Here is a 24790-nt window from a genome sequence, read left to right as displayed (position 1 = left end):
TTCCATTAGTCAATCCGTGGCACCGGTTGAGCACCTGCTAGCACTTGGGAGAGTACAACTGAGGCATAGTTGAGGTCTCTGCTCTCAAGATAGCCCGAGCTGCAGGCTCTCAGTGCACCTTCTCCCTCACTAGCTTTGCCTGGACATCCCCGGCCCTGCCGCCCTCAGCCCCCTCCCATCGTTCCATATCGAGAGCCATGGCAAACCCCAGCAAACTCCCACTAAGTTATTTTTTCTCTCTCCCCTAATGAGCTCGAGGGCGGAGGGCACTGATGAAAACCTGCTCTAATTAGTCTGGTGCCGCTCCCTCCGAGGGAGTAGCCTCAATTCTGCTAGTCCCTGGATCCCCCCACCCCCACACCAATGTGTTTCCCGGAAAACCCCAGAATGAACTGGATGCAGAGAAGCAAGGAAGGCAGTCGATGTCAGGCCTGGCAGTGCCCCCACTGCCATCTCCGAGCCCCCGCTTCACAGCAAATAGCCGCCCCGTGATATGACTTTCAGTGGAGCTGAAAGGACAGATCCAGGACATGTTACGGAAGAAAAATTGGCAAGATTTAGCAGTTGACGTGATGTCAGCCAATCAACCGATCAATCATTCATTTTCGCTGATAATTTACTCTGTGCAGAACACTGTCCTAAGCCCTTGGAGGAGTACACTAGAGTTAGTAGACCAAATTCCTGCTCTCAAGGAGCCCTGTGAAAGACAGTGAGGAGTCAAGGATGGCACCAAGGCTGTGGGCTCCTGGGATAGAGGAAATGGTGAGGTTTATAACCACGGTGGAATTTATTAAGCAAGATATAGTTGTGTGTGAAAGCTCTCCATCACCTTGCCCCCTCCTGCCTCACCTCCCTTCTCTCCTTCTACAACGCAGCCCACACACTTGACTCCTCTGGTGCTAACCTTCTCACTGTGCCTCGATCTCGCCTGTCTCGCCACTGACCGCTGGCTCACATCCAACCTCTGTCCTGGAACGCTCTCCCTGCTCAAATCCACCAGACAATTACTCTCCCCTGCTTCAAAGCCTTACTAAAGGCGCATCTCCTTCAAGAGGTCTTCCCATCATCATCATCATCAATCGTATTTATTGAGCGCTTACTGTGTGCAGAGCACTGTACGAAGCGCTTGGGAAGTACAAGTTGGCAACATATAGAGACAGTCCCTACCCAACAGTGGGCTCACAGTCTAAAAGGGGGAGACAGAGAACAAAACCAAACATACTAACAAAATAAAATAAATAGAATAGATATGTACAAGTAAAATAGAGTAATAAATATGTACAAACATATTTACATATGCCCCACTTCTCCTCATCTCTCACTCCCTTCCACATCACCCTAACTCGCTCCCTCTGCTCTTCCTCCCTCTCCCCCCTCCCCTCCCCACAGCACTTTTGTATATATCTGTAATTTTATTTATTTATATTGATGTCTGTTTATCTTATATTGATGTCTGTCTCCCCCCCCCCCCCCCCGCCCCAGACTGTGAGCTCGTTGTAGGCAGGGATTGTCTCTCTCAGCATGGCTCAGTGGAAAGAGCCCGGGCTTGGGAGTCAGAGGTCATGGGTTCTAATCCCGACTCCGCCACTTGTCCGCTGTGTGACTTTAGGCTAGTCACTTCACTTCTCTGGGCCTCAGTTCCCTCATCTGTAAAATGGGGATTAAGACTGTGAGCTCCACGTGGGGCTCAAACGTGGGACAATTGTGGGACAATCTGATTAGCTCATATCCCCCCAGTGCTTAGAACAGTGCTTGGCACATAGTAAGCAATTAACAAATGCCATCATTATTATTTATTGCTGTATTGTACTTTTCCAGGTATTGAATCCCCACTTTACAGATGGGGAAACTGAGGCAAACAAAGTTGTGACTTGCCCAAAGTCACACAGCAGGCAATACAATAGTATTGTACACTATTGCTGTAGTGTACTTAGGGGAGGCAGCATGACGCAAATGGAAGAGCTCCGGGCCAGAAAGCCGGAGGTCCCAAGTTTGAGTCCTGGCTCTAACACCCATTCCCTGTGTGGCCTTGGGCAAGTCACATAACCGCCCCATGCCTCAGTTTCCCCAGCTGTAAATTGGAAGTCATAATACCTGAACCTTACCTGTTGTGAGGAGTAAATAACTAAATAATGTAAGGCACTTTGGTAATAAAAGCTCCACCTGGAATAGAGAAGCAGCATGGCATAGTGGATAAAGCATGGGTCTGGGAATCAGAAGGTCATGGGTTCTAATCCTGGCTCTGCCACTTGTCTTCTGTGTGACCTTAAGCAAGTCACTTCACTTCTCTGGGGCTCAGTTGCCTCATCTGTAAAATGGGTATTGAGACTGTGATCCCCATGTGGGATAGGGACTATGTTCAGTCCGATTTGCTTGTGTCCGCCCCAGTGCATAGTACAGTGCCTGGCACATAGTAAGCACTTAACAAATATCATAATAACTATTATTATTTTCCAAAGGCTTAGTGCAGTGCTCTACACACAGTAAACCGTCAATAAATAGGATTGAATGAATGAATGACTGGGAGTCAGGAGACCTGGGGTTCTAATTTGGGTCCCTCCACTTGTTGGCTGTGTGACCTTGGATGAGTCACTTGACTTCTCTGTGTCTTAATTTCATCATCTGTAAAATGGGGATTCGATACCTGTTCTCCCTCCCCCTTAGACTGTGAGTCCAGTGTGGGTTAGGGACAGTATCCGATCTGAGCGTATTGTACCTATTTCAGCCCTTGGCACATAGTAAAGACTTAACAAATTCCCCATTTTTATTCTTATACACAAGATACTCAGAATTATCTGCTTCAAACAAAACTCCTTACAATCTGCTTCAAGGCCCTCCAACATCTGCATCCACCCATCTGCTTTCTTCACCCGCTATTCCCCAACTCACTGTCTTCCCTCTTTCTAAGCCGATCTTCCAGCTGTCCTTCTCTCTTGACTCTCCCACGCTCATGTTCTTCCCTCCCTGCCTACATCAGACAGACCCCACCAGCTCTCCCCACACTCAAATCCCTCCTCCAGAATGATTTCCCAGCATACTGAGCCATAGCATCCCTTCATTCATTCATTCAATTGTATTTATTGAGCACTTATTGTGTGCAGAGCACTGTACTAAGTGCTTGGAAAGTACAATTCAGCAATAAAGAGAGACAATCCCTGCCCACACCGGGCTTACAGTCTGCTGGGTGGTGGTGGGGGGGGGGGGGGGAGAGACAGATATCAAAACAAGTAAACAGATATCAATATAAATAGAGTTATAGATATATACATATATACATAGTGCTGTGGGGCGGGGAGGGGAAGAGCAAAGGGAGCGAGTCAAGGTGACGTGGAAGGGAGGAGGAGATGAGGAAAAGGGGGGCTTAGTCTGGGAAGGCCTTTTGGAGGAGGTGAGCCTTCTGTAAGGCTTTGAGGAGGGAGGGCGTTCCAGGCCAGAGGTAGGACATGGGTCAGGGGTTGACGGCGGGACAGGCGAGATCAAGGCACAGTGGGAAGGTTAGCACCAGAGGAGTGGAGTGTATGGGCTGGGGTGTAGAAGGAGAGAAGGGAGGTGAGGTAAGAAGGGGAAAGGTGATGGAGAGCTTTGAAGCCAATAGTGAGGAGTTTCTGTTCGATACGGAGGTTGATAGGCAACCACTGGAGATCTTTGGGGTGGGGGGTGACATGCCCTGAACGTTTCTGTAGAAAGATAATCTGGGCAGCAGAGTGAAGTGTGGACTGAAGTGGGGAGAGGCAGGAGGTTGGGAGGTCAGAAAGGAGGCTGATGCAGTAATCCAGTCAGGACAGGATGGAGAGGAAAGGGCGGATCTTGGCGATGTTGTGAAGGTGAGACTGGCAGGATTTGGTGACAAATTGGATATGTGAGGTGAATGAGAGAGCGGAGTCAGGATGACACCAAGGGTATGGGCTTGTGAGATGGGATGTTTGTGCCGCCCATAGTGATGGGAAAGTCAGGGAGAGGACAGGGTCTGGGAGGGAAAATAAGGAGCTCTGTCTTGGACATGTTGAGTTTTAGGTTGCGGGAGGACATCCAAGTAGAGATGTCCTGAGGCAGGAGGAGATGTGATCCTGCAGGGAGGGAGAGAGAAGGTTATTATTTACACCTTCTTTAACATTTGTGTATATATGGCCGCTCAATTTACTTACTCCGACAGCACTACTGTGTGCAGAGCATTGTACTAAGTGCTTAGGAGAATGCAAGACAATAGAGTTGGTAGACTGCCCTCAAGGAGCTTACAGTCTAGCTGGGGGAGACAGACATTAAAATAAATTACAGCTAGGGGAAATGGCATGATCTAGTGGAAAGAGCACGGGCCTGATCGTCAGAGGACCTAGGTCTAATATCAGCTGTGCCACTTGCCTGCTGTGTGACTTTGGGCAAGTCACAACTTCTTTTTGCCTCAATTTCCTCATCTGTAAAGTGGTGATTCAATACCTTCCCCCTTAGACTGTGAATCTGGACAGGGACTGTGAATGACTGGGTTACTTTCATTTCCCCCAGTGCTTAGTATAGTACTTGGCACGTAAAAAACGTAGTAAATGCTTGACAAATTCCACAATTATTACTATTATTATATGTGCATAAGTGCTGTGGGGGTGAGATGCCTATCAAAGTGCTTAAGGGGTACAGACCCAAGTGCATACATAATGCAGAAAGGAAGGGAAATGAGAGGTTGGTCAGGGAGCAGAGAATCTGGATGAACTCTATACTGTGTTATTGAGTCTGTAAATATTTCAGACTCAAGAAAGGTTAAAGGGTCCCTAGAGGGAAAGTTTGAGATGTGTTAGGAATCTGGATTCACGAGGATGGGTATCAATCACTGGTATGTATTTAGTGCTCACTGTGTGCAGACCAGTGCACTAAATGCTCGGGAGAATACAATACAACAGAGTTGGTAGACACGTTCCCTACTCACAAGGAGCTTACACTCTAGAGGTTATCCAGAAAGGGTAGCCATCATGGTTCCTCCAAGGTACCTGTTTCCATGGAGATAAACCACCGGGCAGGCTGGTTCTTGAGTCTTAACCAGTCTGGGCTTTTTGCAATGTGTCTGGACTCGCGCTGTGAGCGGGGTAGAAGAGGGATGTCTCCTCAGGATCAGGAGTGTCCCCAAGATCAGATGTGGCCCTGGGTGTTGCCAACTTGTACTTCCCAAGTGCTTAGTACAGTGCTCTGCACACAGCAAGCGCTCAATAAATACGATTGATTGATTGATTGTTGCAAGGTCCAGGACTGCTATTCTCGTGGGTCTTCTGCCTCTTTTCCCCCTACAGTTAAAAAGTGACTGGAAGGGAAAAGGAGACTGAGGTGACCAGGAAGAGAAAGTGCTGCCTGTCTCTTTCCTGGTTCCCACCTCTTCCTAGCTTGGTGGGAGGGTGTGGGGGAGAGAGAGAGAGAGAAAGAGATAAAGATAAATGAAAAAAAATAGGTGATAATGGGGAAAAGGTAGCCCCAATAGTATTTCCACAGCCCTGCCTCAGGGTGGTGGGGGTTAGGCGGGAGCTGGCTCCCGAACTTGACCCCCTTGGGAAGATTTCACGTGAATTCAGTTTCTACCCCTGTAGGATAGAGATTTGGGTCAGGAGGGAGAGAAGACTAGCGAGGAGAGGGAGGGAGGGGTTGAGAGAAAGGAGGAACGGAGCGGTGGAAAACAGGTTGGGGAGGGAGGGGGGAAGAAGATTGCAATCCCAGGGCAGATGGTGGAGATGGGGGAGGCTGATGATGGGAAAGTCGGGCGCGCGCGCGCGCAGCCACACCACACACCCACACACCAAACACACACACACCACACACACACACACACACACGTGGGCTCAGTGACAGCCCTCCCAATCTTCTCCTCGTCCTCCTCCCCTTGCTTGTCTCCTTTCCAAGGCGGAGCCGCTCAGCTCCAGCCGGAGGCCCCCCCACCATCTCCCCGCCGATCATCATCAATCGTATTTATTGAGCGCTTACTGGGTGCAGAGCACTGTACTAAGCGCCCGGTCCCACCTTCCCCGAGCCCCCCCGCTTTGGGGACTCGGCCCCTTCCGACCCTTTCGCCGCCGCCGTTGGTGAGTCGAGCCGGGCCCACGTCGGGGGGTCCAAACGAAGGGACCGGGAGGGATGGAGGGATGGAGGGAGGGGAGCCCAATCTTCCATCTCCTCCTTTCTCCTCTTCCCCCTCCTTCCCCTTTTCGGAGGGGCCAAGGAGCGCCGGGAGCTGGGCTTTAAAGAGGTGGCGCAGCCAGATTGACACATGCCCCTGACTTTCTCATCATCATCAATCGTATTTATTGAGCGCTTACTATGTGCAGAGCACCGTTCGTAGAAGCAGCCTTCTGCCCTTTGACGTTGAACACTGTGCACAGGGGGCACTGGGGAAGCTGTTCATTCACTCATTCATTCGATTGATTCATTCGTTCATGTTTATTGAGTGCTTACTGTCTGCAGAGCACTGTACTAAGGTCGTAGAAAGTACAATTCAGAATGTCCATTATATGGCCGTATTGTGCTCTCCCAAGTGCTTAGGACGGTGCTCTGCATGGGGATTAAGACTGAGCCCCCGTGGGACCACCTGATCACCTTGTAACCTCCCCAGCGCTTAGAACAGTGCTTGGCACATAGTAAGCACTTAATAAATGCCATTATTATTATTATTATTATTGGGTCCCTCAGAGGAGAGCCCCGAAGGAAGCAGGAGGAGGGCAGTTGCTCAGGGGCAGCTTGGCACAACCACTGGCCACATCGGCTGGACTTGAGCCCGGACGGGCCGTCTCTCTCCTCAGGGGCCCTGCTCCAACAGGCCCGGCCCCAGTTCTACGCCTAGGGACCACCCGCAACTCCCAAGCCAGCCCCTCTCAGCCCAGTCATGCCTCAAGATTTGACCTGGGTTGTGCTGAGCTGCCCGGTTAGCCCTCTTGAATGGAGGCCCTGGGCCGGGAGTCAGGCTCCCTGCTTCCTGCTGTGTGGCCTCTCTGGGCCTGGGTGGGGGTGGAGGGGGCCAGGCATGACTCTTTCATGGGGCCTGGTGGTGGGGAGGGACACTGGAGGCAGAATCCTGGGGCTGTGGAGGGCGAGCATCCCCACCCTGAAGCTTTCCTGGTAATGGTGGCTGGGTACAGAGACCCTATTGGAAGAGCAGACCTCCTCTGGGCCGAGGAGCTTGGTGGAGCAGTGAGGGCGGGTGAGGAAAACTCGGCGTCAAAGGTCTCTGATGCCTGCCTCCGCAGGCCCTGGGTGCTGTTGGCCGCTGATCCGCCTTTCTCCTGCTGCTGTCTCTGGGTGGTGTGAGTGGGGTGATAGCCATCTGAAGCACTTTCTTCCCCTCCCCACTGGCCCGGTCCATACCTGCCCGCCACCAGTATGGCTGCAGCAGGATCAGGGATAGGGACCTGGTGATGAGACACTCCTCTTGGCGGGCTGCACCATTAGTAGGACCCCTTGGGTTCCAGGAAATGGGGACTCTCTGCTTCTGTCCCTGGCAGCCCCCCTCCCCACTTCTCTGAGGTGCCCCCAGGATGGGAGCAAGGGGAGAGAATCCAAACCTCCTGGGGTGGCCAGAGTGGGCTTAGACCTGGGCGAGGGGAACCAGGGTGCTGGGTGGTCCCATGACTCAAGGCCCTGTGACAAAGCCAGAGATGGAAGGTCAGCGGCCAGGGAAAGGTTAGTGCCTGTCATCTTCTATGCTGGTGGTGTTCTCTTCGAGGATTGGGAAGGACAAGAGCAAAATCCAAGTGAGGAGTGGGTGGACAGTGGCACGGATAGGCGGGCAGGCAGGCACAGAGGCCTCTCATCTTGGGCCGTGGGATGGAGAGGCTTTCCTGGTGTCCCAGAACCCCTCCCTTCTCCCCACGCAGAAGTGGACTCTGGGGAGCTAGGGCTGCCTGTAATGTAGCCCTTTGGAGAAGCAGCATGGCCTAGTAGCCAGAGCGTGGGCTTGGGAGTCAGAGCTCATGGGTTCTAACCCCGGCTCTGCCACTTGTCTGCTGCTTGACCTTGAGCAAGTCACTTAACTTCTCTGTGCCTCAGTTACAAGGTGATCAGGTTGTCCCACGGGAGGCTCACAGTCTTAATCCTCATTTAACAGATGAGGTAACTGAGGCACAGAGAAGTTGCCCAAAGTCACGGCTGACAATTGGCAGAGCTGGGATTTGAACCCATGACCTCTGACTCTAAAAGCCCATGCTCTTCCCACTGAGCCACGCTGCTTCTCTGTTGAAGAAACTGAGGCACAGACAAATAAAGTGTCTTACCCAAGGTCACAGAGCAAACAAGTTGGAGGAGCTGGAATTACAACCCATGTCCTCTGAGTCCCAATTGCATGCTCTTTCTGCTTCCCAAATAGCTATTCCGTCCTTGATGAAGTTATCCCCTGCCGTTGGATAGAGTGGGATCTCATACTATCGAATGCTTACTGTATGCAAGCACTGTTCTAAGCTTTCAGAGGTACAATATGACAGTCGGTGGACATGTTCCCTGGCCACAAGAACCTCACAGTTTGAGAGGGGTGAAGATTAAACAGCTATGGACAGGTACAGAAGTGTGGAGGGTGGGGTGATTAGTGCTTAAAGGCTACAGATCCTGTGCAAAGTGCTGGGCACCTAGTAAATACTTAGGAGCTCTTAATAGCAGCTGGAGAGGCCATGGGCCCTAAGGGCTTGAGTGGCTTATCCACACCCGCATTGGTGTATGTATGTATATATGTTTGTACATATTTATTACTCTATTTATTTTACTTGTACATATCTATTCTATTTATTTTATTTTGTTAATATGTTTGGTTTTGTTCTCTGTTTCCCCGTTCTAGACTGTGAGCCCACTGTTGGGTAGGGACTGTCTCTATATGTTGCCAACTTGTACTTCCCAAGCGCTTAGTACAGTGCTCTGCACACAGTAAGCGCTCAATAAATACGATTGATTGATTGATTATCGCATCTGTAAAATGGGGATTGAGACTGTGAGCTCCAAGTGGGATGGGGATTTGCCCAACATGATTATGTTGTATCTACCCCAGAACTTAGAACAGTGCTGGGTACATAGTAAGCACTTAAAAATACCATAATAATAATAATTATTATTATTATTATTGTGGCACCTGCCATGCCTGCCCTGCTCTCAGAGCCATGGGTTTCCAGCCAGCTCTCAGGTGGCAAGAATTGGGCTTGGTGTATCAGGAGGCTGGGCCAGGGCACACGTTAGAGGTCATGGGGCAGGCCCAGAAGGTCTGGAGGTCAGCCTGGCCCCATGTAACCTTTGCAAACGTTGGGCTTTGGAGAGTTCTGGATCAGTGACTAATTGAATCCCCTTTGAGGATATGAGAGGGACTTGGCAGTGACGAGAGGTGCGTGTATGAGAGAGAGCATGCATGTGTGGCAGGGGGTGGGAGGGGCAGGTGGGCAGGGCAGAAGCTGAGCCTTGAATTTTTCATTTGTCTCTCTGGTCCGGGGGAGGGTCAGACGGGATACCGTGGGTGAGACGGTGCCAGTTCTGCAGCTAGTAATCCCGTGCCCTGCTCCTTCATCCTCTCTCAGGGGCTTCGCCAGCTGGAACTGGCCGTGCTGGACGATAGGATGGGTGAGTCCAGGGCCCACGCCAACAGCCTCTTCCTGAACGAGGCTGCGGCCAAGCGGCTGAGTGGGGAGACCCGGCTACAGCAACTCCACCTGGCCATGCAGCATCGGGCGGCCCGGGCCCGGCTCCAGGTGCAGACGCTGACCCGGGAACGGGTCCTCAGCTTCCTGCGTCGAAATGCGTTCTTGTTGCTCACCATCAGCTCCGTCATCATAGGTGAGCAGTGGTGGGCAGGTGGTGGTGGGACAGGGAGGGCTTGGGCCAGGGAGGTGGGCAACGCTGCCTTTTCACCCTGACCCTGCTCGAGGGTGAGCACCCGGGGCTGGCGGGTGCTACACTTGTCATACCAGTGCCCACTGTTGGGTAGGGACTGTCTCTATATGTTGCCAACTTGTACTTCCCAAGCGCTTAGTACAGTGCTCTGCACACAGTAGGCGCTCAATAAATACGATTGATGATGATGATGTCCAGGGATGCCTATGGGGCCATCCTGCCCTGGCCATGGCGAGGCCCTTGGGACACAGATCCACCAGGGCGGGAAGGAGGGGGCAAAGGTTTTGAGGGTCACTCAGGAGACCCACGTTGTGCAGGCCCCCAGTTCTTTGGGGAGCAAGTCTTTCCCTCTCCAGGGTTGTATAGGCATTCTCAGATTGAGAAGCGGTGTGGCCTAGGGGAAAGAGAGGATCTGGGTTCTAATCCTGACTCTGCCACTTACCTGCTGAATGACCTTGGGCAAATCACTTAACTTATCGGTATCTCAGTTCCCTCATTTGCAAAATGGGGGTCCAGTACCCGTTCTCCCTCCTTCTTAGACTGTGAGCCCCATGTGGGACCTGATTAGCTTGTATCTACATCAGTACTTAGTACTGTGCTTGGTATATAGTAAGCACTTAACAAACGCCACAGTTATTATTATCATTTTGAGGTCGCCAGGGTGGCCCAGAAAGGTTAAGTGACTAGCCGGCTGAGGCATAGCAGCTTCAATGCAGGTGACGACTTGACCCACGGCTCCTGATTTCAGTGACTTGGCCCCGTGGCCCTGCAACCTTTCATTGAACAATCAATCAATCAATTGTATTTATTGAGCGCTTACTGTGTGCAGAGCACTGTACTAAGCGCTTGGGAAGTACAAGTTGGCAACACATAGAGACAGTCCCTACCCAACAGTGGGCTCACAGTCTAGAAGGGGGAGACAGAGAACAAAACCAAACATATTAACAAAATAAAATAAATAGAATAGATATGTACAAGTAAAATAAATAAATAAATAGAGTAATAAATATGTACAAACATATATACATATATACAGGTGCTGTGAGGAAGGGAAGGAGGTAAGGGGGGGGGATGGAGAGGGGGACGAGGGGGAGAGGAAGGAAGGGGCTCCCAAACCTCACCCTCAGGGCCTCCCTAGGATGGGCACCGATGCTACCAGGGAAGAACAGGGGTCAGTGAGGGTTCTGGGGGCCAGTTCCCCACCCCTCCTCCCTCCCTTCCTCTTCTCCTTCTCCCACCCTCCCCATTTGTTTCCTGGGCTAAGCGATGGCCTGTTCCCAGCCACACTGGATTGTGTGAGCTCTCAGAGCCCTTTTCTCAGGATTCCTCATGCCCTGACCCTTCTCTGGCACATTCCTGCCTTCTGATACCCAGGAAAGCTGCTCTAGTCACGCCACTCAAGCAAGCCAGGGGTTCTGTGATCCCAAACTCACCCTGCGTTTGTCCCGGTCCCCCTTTTCGGTGCCCAAGGAGAGGTTCCTGGCCGGACTGGTGCTGGATTCTTCCTCCTACAATGCTCTCCACGGGGGCTCAAGTGACTCAGGTCTGGGTCCGCTGGTGCCGGCAAGCAGAGAGGTGTCCACACGTCTGACTCTTCCTCCCAGGGCTCCCCCCATGGGGACTCTCTCTTGGTGGCTCTTGTCCTGAGGCCTTTCCCCCCTCTTTCTAGAGGCAATGGCAAATCTGGCCTCTCAGATCGGGTCTCCCGCTCCCAGACCCTGACCAGATTCCTGAGCCGCCCCCAGCTGCCCCCTCCTCTCCCATCCCATCCATGCAGGGATCAGCCTGGCCTTTGCCCTGCGGCCCTACAAGATGAGCTACCGCCAGATCAAGTATTTCTCCTTCCCCGGGGAGCTGCTGATGCGGATGCTGCAGATGCTGGTCCTGCCCCTGATCGTCTCTAGCCTGGTTACCGGTGAGCGGGTGCTCAGCTGCGCCCGGCCCGCTTCAGCCAATGGGTCCCTTGGGCCCCCGCCCTCTGATCCACATTAAAGTCGTCTGTCTGTCCTCTGGGGCTGCCCCAGGCACTGGCAGCCGAGACTTGTGTGGGGAGGGTAGGGGCAGAGCGGAATGGGGCAGATAGGCTCTGGGCTGAGGCCCTGGAGGGACTGGTCATCCCCAGGGTGGGCGGTTTGAACCCGACCCGCAGGCTGTAATGGGCTGCCCGGCCCCATAGGCATGGCCTCCTTGGACAGCGCGTCTTCGGGCCGGATGGGGGTGCGGGCGGTGGTGTACTACATGGTGACCACGGTCCTGGCAGTCTTCACTGGCATCCTCATGGTGACCATCATCCACCCGGGCAAAGGCTCCAAGACCACACTGCACCGCGAGGGCCAGGTGGAGCAGGTGTCCGCCGCCGATGCCTTCATGGATCTCATTAGGTGATTCCGGCCAGCCGTGGCAGGGGGGTGGCATGGGCACGGGCCTGCCCGCAGCCTCTGCCCAGACCTCTGCCTCTGCTCTCATCTGGACCCAGCCCCGGTCTCTGCCCAAGCAGAGCTGCATCCTCCCCTGCCCTTTCCAGGACCTCCAGGCAATCCTCTGCCTCCCCCTCTCCAGCAGTCAGCTTCCGTCACACATGCTTAGTTCCCCGAATTGGGACTAGTGGGTAACCCTCCCTCCCTCTCTCCCTCTCTGATTGACTGCAGGAACATGTTCCCGCCCAATCTGGTGGAAGCATGCTTCAAACAGGTGAGGGGCCCAATCTATCTACCAATGGTATTGATCGACTGCCTAACTGTGTGCAGATCTGCCCTGTTCCTTCAGGTCTGGGTGGGAGGGAGATGGGGAGGAAAAGGGGAAGAAAGGTTGGGAAGGGGATGGGAAAGAGCAGAACCCTTGGGCCTGAAAGAGGTTGCCAGGCTTGCCAAGGACCAGAAGAGAGGCAAGGGTTATAAGGGCGAGCCTGGCCCCCTCTCTAGGCCAATGGGCATTCTCCCTGGAAACCGGTGCCCGCAGAGGGGTCGGTGGTGACTGCTGGGGCAGGCTCCTTGGCATATCCAAAGGGAGGGAGCTGGGTGCGGAACCCAGAGGACCTTCCCGATCCCCTGGCCCCGCCCTCCGGGGCTGTCTCTCTTCTCTTGGCTTGCAGTTCAAGACCCACTACAGTACCAGGGCGGTGACCCGGGTGGCCCCACGGTCAGGAAATATGACGGAGTCAGGGCCCAGCCTGTCTCCTCCTCCGGAGAATGTCACGGGGATCTTGTACAATGTGAGCCAGGCTCTGGGCAGCCTGCAGAAGGTGCTGAAGTATGAGGAGGTCGTGCCCGTGCCTGGCTCAGTCAGCGGGGTCAACGCCCTGGGGCTGGTGGTCTTCTCTGTCTGCTTTGGCCTGGTTGTGGGCAGGATGAAGCAGAAGGGTCGGATTCTGCAGGAATTCTTCGACAGTCTCAACGAGGCCATCATGCATCTTGTGGGCATCATCATCTGGTGAGCAGGCTGGGGGCCCGGGGGTCTGGATCTGGGGGTCCCGGGGGGCAGAGGCCTGAGAATACAGGATGGACATGACACTGTGGGGGCTGGGGGCCCCAGGGGAGTCTGGGAGGACAGGGGGCTGGGGGTCCCGGGGGAGTCTGGCAGGATGGGGATATTGGGGCCCCTGGGGAGACTGGAAGGGCAGAAGGCTGGAGACCCCAGGGAGCCTAGGAAGACATGGGGCTGGAGGCCCCGGGGGGCCTGGGAAGACACAGGGCTGGAGGCTCCAGGGAGCCTAGGAGGCCAGGGGGTTGGAGGCCTTGGGGAGCCTGGGGGAACAGGGGACAGGGGGACCTGAGGAGTCCTGGAGAGACTGGAAGGACAGGGGGCTGAAGGCTCTGGGCAGCCTGTGGGGGCAGAGGGCCTGGGGAGACTGGAAGGGCAGAGGGCTAGGGGCTCTGGGGGAGGGGGCTGGGGGGACAGGGCCTGGGGGCACTGGAGAGCCGATGGCAGAGCATTGGACTCCTTCATGGCCCCTTTCAGGATTTGAACCCAGGATTTGGTGAGGGTCTGGGGGGAGGGAAGGCAAATGGAGCCTGTATGGGGCCTGGGAGCCCCCACGGAGCCGCATCTCCCCTCCCCGTCCCCGGCCGGGCCATCTGTAATCTCGAGAGACCGGCCCTGCCCAGCGGATGAATGCCAACGTCCCTTTCTCCAGAGTCTGGGCTGCAGTGGTGCCCCCTGCCCTGGGCCACGTGGAAGGGTAGAGGCCAGGGCATCGGTTCAGCACCAGACCAGCAGCCCCGCAGGCTGAGCCGGGGGCTGGGATGGCGGCCGGAGCCAAGTTCTAATCCCACCGAGGTGATTGTCTCAAGCCTGCTCCGGAGTGCCACGCTGAGCCCTGGGGCTGATGGCGCCACCCCGGCCCCAGGTACGCGCCCGTGGGCATTCTCTTCCTGATCTCGGGCAAAATCTTGGAGATGGAGGACCTGGCGGTGATGGGGGGCCAGCTGGGGCTGTACACGCTGACTGTCATCGTGGGGCTGCTCATCCACGCCCTCTGCATCTTGCCCCTGCTCTACTTCCTCGTCACCCGCAAGAACCCATACGTCTTCATCGGGGGCATGCTGCAGGCCCTCATCACCGCCATGGGCACGTCTTCCAGGTACTCCCCGGCCCGGCCTCTGCCCACCTCCCCCCCGCCTCTCCGCTTTCCTCTCCTCTGCCCACCCTGCCCTGCCCGGCCACCCCCTCGCCCAAGCCCCTGCCAGCCACCCCCCCTCCGTGGGGCCTACCGCCCAGTGGCTTGGAGGTCCAGGGGGCAGAGAGGACGTGACCAGTGAGAGCCTGGGGCAGGTGCCGGCCCGAGCCGATGGTTGCTGGCGCCCCTTGCCTGCCTGGAAGCCCGACCCAGGGATGGTGGCGGGATGGGGCTTCCTCAGCCGGGCCCACAGGCCTCGGCCTAACCTTTGAGTCGGCCCCCCCACCGGGGGATTTCCGCACTCCCCTCCCATGTCCCTGTATGGGGTCGTTGTGCCAGGGCGCCCTGCTCACCCAGTGAGGGGAACCCAGCCCGGGATGCTTGTCCTAGAAATGGACCTAGAAGCCCTGTCTTGCTGCTCCCCCCAACCTCTCTGCACCCTCCAAGCCAGTTTGGACTCAGGCAGGCCTGGCCCAGGGGAAGGTGGGTGTGGGGCCAGGTCCGGCCCCACCCACTCCAGCTCAGGCCCCAAGATTCAGCCCGGGCAGGCCTCTAGCGCCCGGAGGAGTCACACCGAGGTCAGTGGGCACTGCTGGGTCTCGCCAGCGGAGGAGTTGCGGGGAACCTTGGGCTGAGCTGCCAAAGCCCCATCTCCTCTCCCCTCTCCCCTTTCCTCCCTTGCATCCGTCCCTCCCCTCCATCTCTGAAACACACATGTGTGAGGATTTGCTTTTGTATCTCTGTTGTAGTCCCTGGCAGGAAATATGTCCATTTGTTTGTCTGTCTGTGGGTACATGGGTTTTTACTGGTACTGTCTTCCTCCATTGGGCTGTAAATCCTCTCAAGACAGGGACTGTGTATGAGAGAGAGAGAGAGAGTGTGTGTGTATGTGTCCTGTCTCCCCCATCAGATTAGCAGCCCCTTGAGGACAGGGACCCTGATTCCTCCTCCTCCTCCTCCTCCTCTCTCTGTTCCCCCCCCACCAACCCCACCACCCAGCACCCAGGACAGGGCTGGCTCCCAGCGGGTGCTCGATCCGGGCTGGGGATTGGCTGACCCTGGGCTCTGCCCGCTCCCCACCCCCCAGCTCAGCCACCCTGCCCATCACGTTCCGCTGCCTGGAGGAGAACATTGGTGTGGACCGGCGCATCACCCGCTTTGTGCTGCCCGTGGGCGCCACCATCAACATGGATGGCACGGCACTCTATGAGGCGCTGGCCGCCATCTTCATCGCTCAGGTCAACAACTATGAGCTCAACCTGGGCCAGATCATCACCATCAGGTGAAGGGCGTGGTCTGGGCGGGTAGCCCAGGGGGCTCTCCCTCTCCTGGCCCCTCTGGAACAGGCCCCCATCCAGCCTTCGGACCGACCCCGATCCCACTTTCTCCTCCCTGCAGCATCACGGCCACTGCGGCCAGCATTGGGGCGGCGGGCATCCCCCAGGCGGGCCTGGTGACCATGGTCATCGTCCTGACCTCCGTCGGCCTCCCCTCCGAGGACATCACCCTTATCATCGCGGTGGACTGGTTTCTGTAGGTTTCCCTCCTGCCCCTGCTCCATCCCTCCATCCCAGCGCTTAGAACAGTGCTTTGCACATAGTAAGCACTAAACAAATACCATTATTATTATTATTATTATCCCTCCAGCCCCTCAAGGCTCCAGAAATCCCCCAATGTTGGGGGAAGGGGGGGCACTCCAGTCCTCAGCACCCCCAGCTGCCCTTCCCGGCTCCCTCCTACCCCAGTGACCTCTCCCAGCCCCGGCCCATGCCCCAGCTCTGTGTCTTGCCCCACAGAGACCGCCTGCGCACCATGACCAATGTGCTGGGGGATGCCCTGGGGGCGGGCATCGTGGAGCACCTGTCCCGACATGAGCTGGAAACGGAGCAGGATGTTGAGCCGGGACGCTCGGGCCTCAGGGAGAGCGCCAAGCCCTACCACCTCATCGCACAGGAGAACCCCAGCCATAAGCACCGTGGCGGTGAGACCAAGATGTGAGGGTGGGCAGAGGCTCCCACCTGAGCCAGGGGCCAGGGAAGGGAGTAGGGGGGCTCAACTCAGCCAGTGGGTCCCTCCCTCAGCTTCAATGTGCAGTCTCCTTGGCCCCAATTTTGGCCACTGTTAGAGGAGATAAAGAAATAAATTCAATTGTGTTGTCCCACCCCGTGTCAGTTGTCTAGTGCTTTGGGGTCTGGAGACTGTCTGGAGACAGTCTAGAGGCACCTCAGAGAGTGCCTCTAGACTGTGAGCTCGTTATGGGCAGGGAACGTGTCCGCTAATTCTGTTGTATTGTACTCTCCCAAGCACTTAGTAGAGTGCTCTGTACCTAGTAAGTGCTTCATCAATGCCATTGATTGATTGACCGGAGAAGGGGAGAAGAGGATGTAGGAGACCTTGGCCGAAGGTGTGTGTGTGTTGGAGGGAGAGGGGAATGGGGGTGTGGACCTTCACGGGTCAGTCAAAGTCTGGGGCTTTCCAGCCAGAACCCACAGTCCCAGCCACCTGCTCCTGCCATTTTGGACATTCCCCTGAGGCTCCAAGCTAATCCCAGTAGGCGTCTCTGGGAACAGCCAGCTGGGTGACCGGTTCACCTGATGTGGCTTCCTCTTCTTTCCCCAGCTTCCTTCTCAGCAGGGCTAGGCCAACTTCCTCTGGCACCTGAGCTACAGGCTGGAAGGGGTGACAGGAGGGCCAGGGATCCAGCTCTTTTCTGGAGTGGAACGGGGCAGTGAAGGTGAATGAGAACCCGGGGGCTTGAGGCAACTTGAATCCCTCAATCTTCCCCCAGCCCTCTAACCCCCCAGTAACACCGACTTGGCAGGAGGAGTTAGTGGGGCTCAGCTGGGGCCTAGGGTTTAACCTTGGTCTCAGCCTTGAGAAGCAGCATGGCCTAGTGGAAACAGCTCAGGCCTGGGAGTAGGGGACCTTGGTTCTAATCCTGACTCTCCAACTTGTTTGCTGCGTGACCTTGGGCCAGTCACTTGACTTCTCTGTGCCTCAGTGACCTCATCTGTAAAATGGGGATTGATGGTGAGCCCCATGTGGGACATTGACTGTGTCCAACCTGATTGCCTTGTATCCACCCCAGCACTTAGTACAGTGTCTGGGATCTACTAAGCACTTAACAAATGCCATTAAAAATACCTACAACGGGTAGAAGGCTCTTACATTTCCAAAGTGCTTTCCTATTAATGAACTCATTTTGTCGTTACCACATCTCTGGGAAGAAGGGATTGTTATGCTCATTTTACAGGTGAGGAAACTGAGGCCCAGGGACTTAGCAGGCTAGTGGCAGAGCTGGGATTTAGAACCCAGATCCCTTGACTCTCAGACTTATGTTCTTTCCAATGGACACATTGTCTTTAGTCTCTGGAGCGCCTGGGCAGGGAGTGTGTGTTTGGCTTCTGTTCTACTTTCCCAAGCGCTTAGTACAGTGCATCACATTCTGTGAGTGCTCAGTAAATACGGCTCCTATTCTTGCCTCAGTTTCCCCCAATCAGGAAGCGCTCCCTGGGTGAGCAGGGAGGGGAGAGGCCTCACCTGCCTGGAATCACCAGAGGCTGGCAGAGGCCAAGTGCTGCATGACTGACTGTCGGGCATTGGCAGAGATGTCCAGGGATCTGGGCTCCTCCAAGACCAAGGAAAAAGCTAGGCCCTCTGAGGGTCCTGAAGTCCGGTGCCCAGGTAGTTTCCAGGGAGAGAGAGAGAAGCATCTGAGAAGGAGATTGATTATTTATTTTACTTGTACATATCTATTCTATTTATTTTATTTTGTTAATATGTTTGGTTTTGTTCTCTGTCTCCCCCTTCTAGACTGTGAGCCCACTGTTGGGTAGGGACTGTCATCATCATCATCATCAATCGTATTTATTGAGTGCTTACTATGTGCAGAGCACTGTACTAAGCGCTTGGGAAGTACAAATTGGCAACATATAGAGACAGTCCCTACCCAACAGTGGGCTCACAGTCTAAAAGGGGGAGACAAAGAACAAAACCAAACATACTAACAAAATAAAATAAATAGAATAGATATGTACAAGTAGAATAGAGTAATAAATATGTACAAACATATATACATATATACAGGTGCTGTGGGGAAGGGAAGGAGGTAAGATGGGGGGGATGGAGAGGGGGACGAGGGGGAGAGGAAGGAAGGGGCTCAGTCTGGGAAGGCCTCCTGGAGGAGGTGAGCTTTCAGTAGGGCCTTGAAGGGAGGAAGAGAGCTAGCTTGGTGGATGGGCAGAGGGAGGGCATTCCAGGCCCGGGGGATGACGTGGGCCGGGGGTCGATGGCGGGACAGGCGAGAACGAGGTACTGTCTCTATATGTTGCCAACTTGTACTTCCCAAGCGCTTAGTACAGTGCTCTGCACACAGTAAACACTCAATAAATACGATTGATTGATTGATTGATCATACCCTCCCTCTCTAGACTGTAAGCTCACTGTGGGTAGGGAACATGTCTGTTATACTCTCCCAAGGACTTAGTACAGTGCTGTGCACATAATAAGCGCTCAGTAAATAAATATGATCAACTGACTGGAAAGAAATTTCAGTTATGTACCAATCGGGAGAAGTGGCCCAGACTTCTGCTGGGCCCAGCAAAGGGGAGGAGGAGAGGGGAACAGGCCTGAGGCTTGTCGAGGGGAAGTCGGCCTTAAGGAGAGGAGAAGCTGGGAGGACAACGCATAGGAGACGGCACTTGCCGTGGAGGTGAGGCACAAACTTCCCGGCAGACATGGCTGGGTAAATGGGGACACGTCAGAAGGCAAAGTGGAGGCTGAGCTGTGGCTGAGGGACACAGCCCCTCCTTCATGGCCTAGTGGTAAGAGCACAGGCTTGGGAGTCAGAGGTCATGGGTTCTAATCCCGGCTCTGCCCCTTGTCTGCTGTGTGACCTTGGGCAAGTCACTTAACTTCTCTGCATCTCAGTTACCTTGTCTGTAAAATGGGGATTGAGACCGTGAGCCCCATGTGGGACAGGGGCTGTGTCCAACCTGATTACCTTGTATCTACCCCAGCGCTTAGAACAGTGCTCGATACATAGTAGGTGCTTAAAAAATACCATTATTATTATTATTCCTGCACCAGCTTCTTTTAGACTGTGAGCCCACTGTTGGGTAGGGACTGTCTCTATATGTTGCCAACTTGTACTTCCCAAACGCTTAGTACAGTGCTCTGCACACAATAAGCGCTCAATAAATACAATTGATTGATTGATTGGGGAACATCAGTCTGATGGAAGGGGTAAATCCCTCTGCAGCTCTGTCCTGTTCTTTTTCCCCAGAATGCTCCCTCAGCCTTCAGCCTCTCCCCTCTCTAGTTCATACTTTACTCTGCTGCTCGTTGTGCTCTGTTTCAGTGTAATAATAATAAATAAGAATAATAATAATGATAGCATTTATTAAGCGCTTACTATGTGCAAAGCACTGTTCCAAGCGCTGGAGAGGTTACAAGGTGATCAGGTTGTCCCACATATTTGTTAAGCACTTACTATGTGCTAAGCACTGTTCTAAGCTCTGGGGGAGATACAAGGTTATCAGGTTGTCCCGCGTGGGGCTCGCAGTCTTAATCCCCTTTTTACAGATGAGGTAACTGAGGCACAGAGAAGTTAAGTCATCATCATCATCAATCATATTTATTGAGCACTTACTGTGTGCAGAGCACTGTACTAAGCGCTTGGGAAGTACAAGTTGGCAACATATAGAGACAGTCCCTACCCAACAGTGGGCTCACAGTCTAAAAGGGGGAGACAGAGAACAAAACCAAACATACTAACAAAATAGAATAAATAGAATAGATATGTACAAGTAAAATAAGTGACTTGTCCAAAGTTACACAGCTGACAAGTGATGGAGCGGGGATTAGGACCCATGACCTCTGACTCCTAAACCCATGCTCTTGCCACTAAGCCACGCTGCTTCAAGGGCTTAGGACTGTGCTCTGCACATAGTAAGCATTCAATAAATACGACTGATTGATTACTGCCCCATTTTCTAAAATATTGCTCTGCACACATCTCTCCCCTCCTCAAAACCCTCCAACCGTTACCCGTTCCTCTCCGTGTCAAGCAGGGAATCCTGATCACTGGCTTCAAGGCTCTCCTCTAGCTCTCTCCCTCTTATATATTCACTCCCTTCTCCCACTACACCCCAGCTCTCGCTCTTCATTCCTCCCAAGCTCACCTTTTCACTGGACCTTGTTCCCGACACACCCGTCTCTGACCCGTTGCTCATGGCCTTCCTCCTCCCTGGAACTGTCCCGCTCCCTCTCCCCACTTCAAGCCTGTCTGGCTTCAGCTCTCCCTATCTTCAAAACCCTTCTTGAAATCCCACCTCCGCCAGGAGGTTTTCTCGGATTAATTTTCTTCTCAAGTCATATCCTCCCTATCGACCCAGCACTTTTGGGCTGTACTCCTTATTCACTTATTCATCTTTCCATTCTCTTCTTCCTCCTTTCTATAAATTATTCTGTGTCTCTCTCATGGGCCTAAGAGGCAGAATACCTGGATTCTAATTCTGGCTCTGCCATTTGCCTGCTGTTTGACCTTGGGGAAATCACTGATCTGTGGTGGAGTTTCCTCATTTGCGAAATGGGAGTTAAATGCCTATTACTTTTATTATTATTGTATCTGTTTAGGTGCTTACTATGTGTCAAGCACTGTTCTAAGCACTGGGGAAGATACACGTTAATTCATTCATTCATTCAATCGTATTGAGTGCTTACTGTGTGCAGAGCACTGTACTAAGCGCTTGGGAAGTACAAGTTGGCAACATATAGAGACGGTCCCTACCCAACAGTGGGCTCACAGTCTAGAAGGGGGAGACAGAGAACAAAACAAAATATAATAATAATAATGATGGCATTTATTAAGCGCTTACTATGTGCAAAGCACTGTTCTAAGCGCTGGAGAGGTTTTAAGGTGATCAAGTTGTCCCACGTGGGGCTCACAGTCTTCACCCCCATTTTACAGATGAGGGAACCGAGGCACAAAGAAGTGAAGTGACTTGCCCAAAGTCACACAGCTGACAATTGGCGGAGCCGGGATTTGAACCCATGCCCTCTGACTCCATCATCATCATCATCAATCGTATTTATTGAGTGCTTACTATGTGCAGAGCACTATACTAAGCACTTGGGAAGTACAAATTGGCAACATATAGAGACAGTCCCTACCCAACAGTGGGCTCACAGTCTAAAATGGGGAGACAGAGAACAAAACCAAACATTCTAACAAAATAAAATAAATAGAATAGATATGTACAAGTAAAATAAATAAATAAATAAATAGAGTAATAAATATGTACAAACATATATACATATATACAGGTGCTGTGGGGAAGGGAAGGAGGTAAGATGGGGGGATGGAGAGGGGGATGCTTCTCTAAAACATATTAACAAAACAAAATAAATAGAATAAATACGTACAAATAAAATAGAGTAATAAATACGTACAAACATATATACAAGTTAATCAGGTTGGGCACAGTCCTTATCCCACATGAGACTCACAGTCTAAGTAGAAGGGAGAACAGGTTTTGAATCCCCACTTTACAGTTAAGGAAACTGAAGCACAGAGAAGTTAAGTGACTTGCCCAAGGTCACACAGCAACCAATTGGCCGAGCCGGGAATAGAACCCAGGTCCTCTCACTCCCAGGCCCATGTTCTTTCCAACAGGCTGTGCTACAAGCTCCTTGAAAGCAATAATCATGTCTTCTATCAATCTATCAATCAATCAATCTCCCCACTGTAGACTGTGCTCTTGTTGTGGGCAGGAGATGTCACTGTTTATTGTTGTGTTGTACTTTCCCATGTGCTTGGCACAGTAATCTGCACACAGTAAGCACTCAATAAATGCAATTGAATGAGTGAATGAATCAGTGGTATTTTTTTGAGCACTTACTATGTGCAGAACACTGTACTAAGCTCTGTACTAAGTACAGTACAAGAGTTGGTACTTGCCCACAAGGAGCTTTCAGCCTAGAGTGTTTGCACGGAGTAAGCACTCAGTAAATGCCACTACTACAGAGGAGGCGATGCCACAGCCTCAGTCAGGAATCTCTTTGTTAAGACTAACCTGAATCCTTTAAATCCACTCTTTCAGCATAGCCTAGCGTAAAGAGCATTCATTCATTCAATCGCATTTATTGAGCACTTACTGTATGCAGAGCACTGTACTAAGCACTTGGGAAGTACAATTCAGCAACAGAGACAATCCCTGCCCACAACAGGCTCACAATCTAGAAAGGGGGAGACAGACAACAAAACAAGTAAACAGGCATCAGTAGCATCATTAGAAATAGAATTATATCATTACTAAAAATAAATAGAATTATAATTATAAATATGTATATATATACCCAAGTGCTGTGGGGCAGGGAGGGGCCGGTAGCACAGACCAGGTGGTCAGAGGACCTGGGCACTTAGTCCGGCTCCACAAATTGCCTACTGTGTGAATTTAGGCAAGTTGCTTAGTTTCTCTGTGCCTCAGTTTCCTCATCCGTAAAATGGAGATTCAATGCCTGTTCTCCCTCCTACTTAGGCTGTGAGCCCCATGTGGAACAGGGGTTGTGTCCAACCTGATTAATTCGTATCTTCCCCAGCACTTAGAACAGTGCTTGCCATTATTATGATTATCATGATTCTGAGTGGGAGTTCTGGAGGGATAATGGGAGGGAGGGAGACAGACTTTACATACTGACTGGCATGGCCATGTCTGGACTTGGGACCCTAATTACCACACACTTCTCTTCCCTAGCAAGATGAGGCCAGATTCGGCCCAGGGTGTAGTCAATCAATCAATCAATCAATCAATCGTATTTATTGAGCGCTTACTGTGTGCAGAGCACTGTACTAAGCGCTTGGGATGTACAAGTTGGCAACATATAGAGACAGTCCCTACCCAACAGTGGGCTCACAGTCTAAAAGTCAGTCAACAGGTCTTTCCTGAACCCCCACAGTTGGCAGAACCCTGATCCAGTGCTGGGTGAGGGGTGGGGGGAATCTGAACTGGCATGGGTCCAGGGGGTCTGAGCTCTCGCCCACATCTTGCCTCTGGCCTGGAACGCCCTCCCTCCTCATATCTGACAGACAATCAATCAATCAATCGTATTTATTGAGCGCTTACTGTGTGCAGAGCACTGTACTAAGCGCTTGGGAAGTACAAGTTGGCAACATATAGAGACAGTCCCTACCCAACAGTGGGCTCACAGTCTAAAATCAATCGTATTTATTGAGCGCTTACTATGTGCAGAGCACTGTACTAAGCGCTTGGGAAGTACAAATTGGCATCACATAGAGACAGTCCCTACCCAACAGTGGGCTCACAGTCTAAAAGGGGGAGACAGAGAACAGAACCAAACATACCAACAAAATAAAATAAGTAGGATAGAAATGTACAAGTAAAATAAATAAATAAATAAATAAATAGAGTAATAAATATGTACAACCATATATACATATATACAGGTGCTGTGGGGAAGGGAAGGAGGTAAGACGGGGGGATGGAGAGGGGGACGAGGGGGAGAGGAAAGAAGGGGCTCAGTCTGGGAAGGCCTCCTGGAGGAGGTGAGCTCTCAGCAGGGCCTTGAAGGGAGGAAGAGAGCTAGCTTGGCGGATGGGCAGAGGGAGGGCAATTCCAGGCCCGGGGGATGACGTGGGCCGGGGGTCGACGGCGGGACAGGCGAGAGCGAGGTACAGTGAGGAGATTAGCGGTGGAGGAGCGGAGGGTGCGGGCTGGGCAGTAGAAGGAGAGAAGGGAGGTGAGGTAGGAGGGGGCGAGGTGATGGAGAGCCTTGAAGCCCAGGGTGAGGAGTTTCTGTCTGATGCGCAGATTGATCGGTAGCCATTGGAGGTTTTTGAGGAGGGGAGTAATATGTCCAGAGCGTTTCTGGACAAAGATAATCCGGGCAGCAGCATGAAGTATGGATTGAAGTGGAGAGAGACACGAGGATGGGAGATCAGAGAGAAGGCTAGTGCAGTAGTCCAGACGGGATAGGATGAGAGCTTGAATTAGCAGGGTAGCGGTTTGGATGGAGAGGAAAGGGCGGATCTTGGCAATGTTGCGGAGCTGAGACCGGCAGGTTTTGGTGACGGCTTGGATGTGAGGGGTGAATGAGAGAGCGGAGTCGAGGATGACACCAAGGTTGCGGGCTTGTGAGACGGGAAGGATGGTAGTGCCGTCAACAGAGATGGGAAAGTCAGGGAGAGGACAAGGTTTGGGAGGGAAGACAAGTAGCTCAGTCTTCGACATGTTGAGCTTTAGGTGGCGGGCGGACATCCAGATGGAGATGTCCTGAAGGCAGGAGGAGATGCGAGCCTGGAGGGAGGGGGAGAGGGCAGGGGCAGAGATG

The 24790-nt window shown here is 52.8% G+C and overlaps 1 protein-coding gene across 1 annotated transcript; it reads left to right on the top strand.

The window, feature by feature from the left end:
* The first annotated feature begins 5969 nt into the window (after positions 1–5969).
* On the top strand, positions 5970–13258 carry LOC119950208 (excitatory amino acid transporter 4-like). The gene is made up of 6 exons (XM_038772337.1): positions 5970–6053; positions 9513–9768; positions 11603–11740; positions 12002–12206; positions 12474–12516; positions 12917–13258. Exons 2-6 carry the CDS (start codon positions 9552–9554, stop codon positions 13256–13258), a joined length of 945 nt encoding a protein of 314 aa, XP_038628265.1. The 5' UTR covers positions 5970–6053; positions 9513–9551.
* The last annotated feature ends 11532 nt before the right edge of the window (positions 13259–24790 follow it).

This window comes from Tachyglossus aculeatus, chromosome X1 (genome assembly GCF_015852505.1).
Source record: "Tachyglossus aculeatus isolate mTacAcu1 chromosome X1, mTacAcu1.pri, whole genome shotgun sequence".
NCBI lineage: Eukaryota > Metazoa > Chordata > Mammalia > Monotremata > Tachyglossidae > Tachyglossus > Tachyglossus aculeatus.
Note: the sequence above shows the minus strand (reverse complement) of the source record. Positions and strands in the feature narration are given on the sequence as shown.

What these genes read in the sequence shown, in the direction of transcription:
- LOC119950208 (XM_038772337.1), top strand. Translation starts at nt 9,552, where the DNA reads ATGGGTGAGTCCAGGGCCCACGCCAACAGCCTCTTCCTGAACGAGGCT. An exon ending in CATCAGCTCCGTCATCATAG is followed by an intron (nt 9,769 to 11,602) that starts GTGAGCAGTGGT and finishes CCATCCATGCAG; the next exon opens with GGATCAGCCTGGCCTTTGCC. An exon ending in CGTCTCTAGCCTGGTTACCG is followed by an intron (nt 11,741 to 12,001) that starts GTGAGCGGGTGC and finishes CCGGCCCCATAG; the next exon opens with GCATGGCCTCCTTGGACAGC.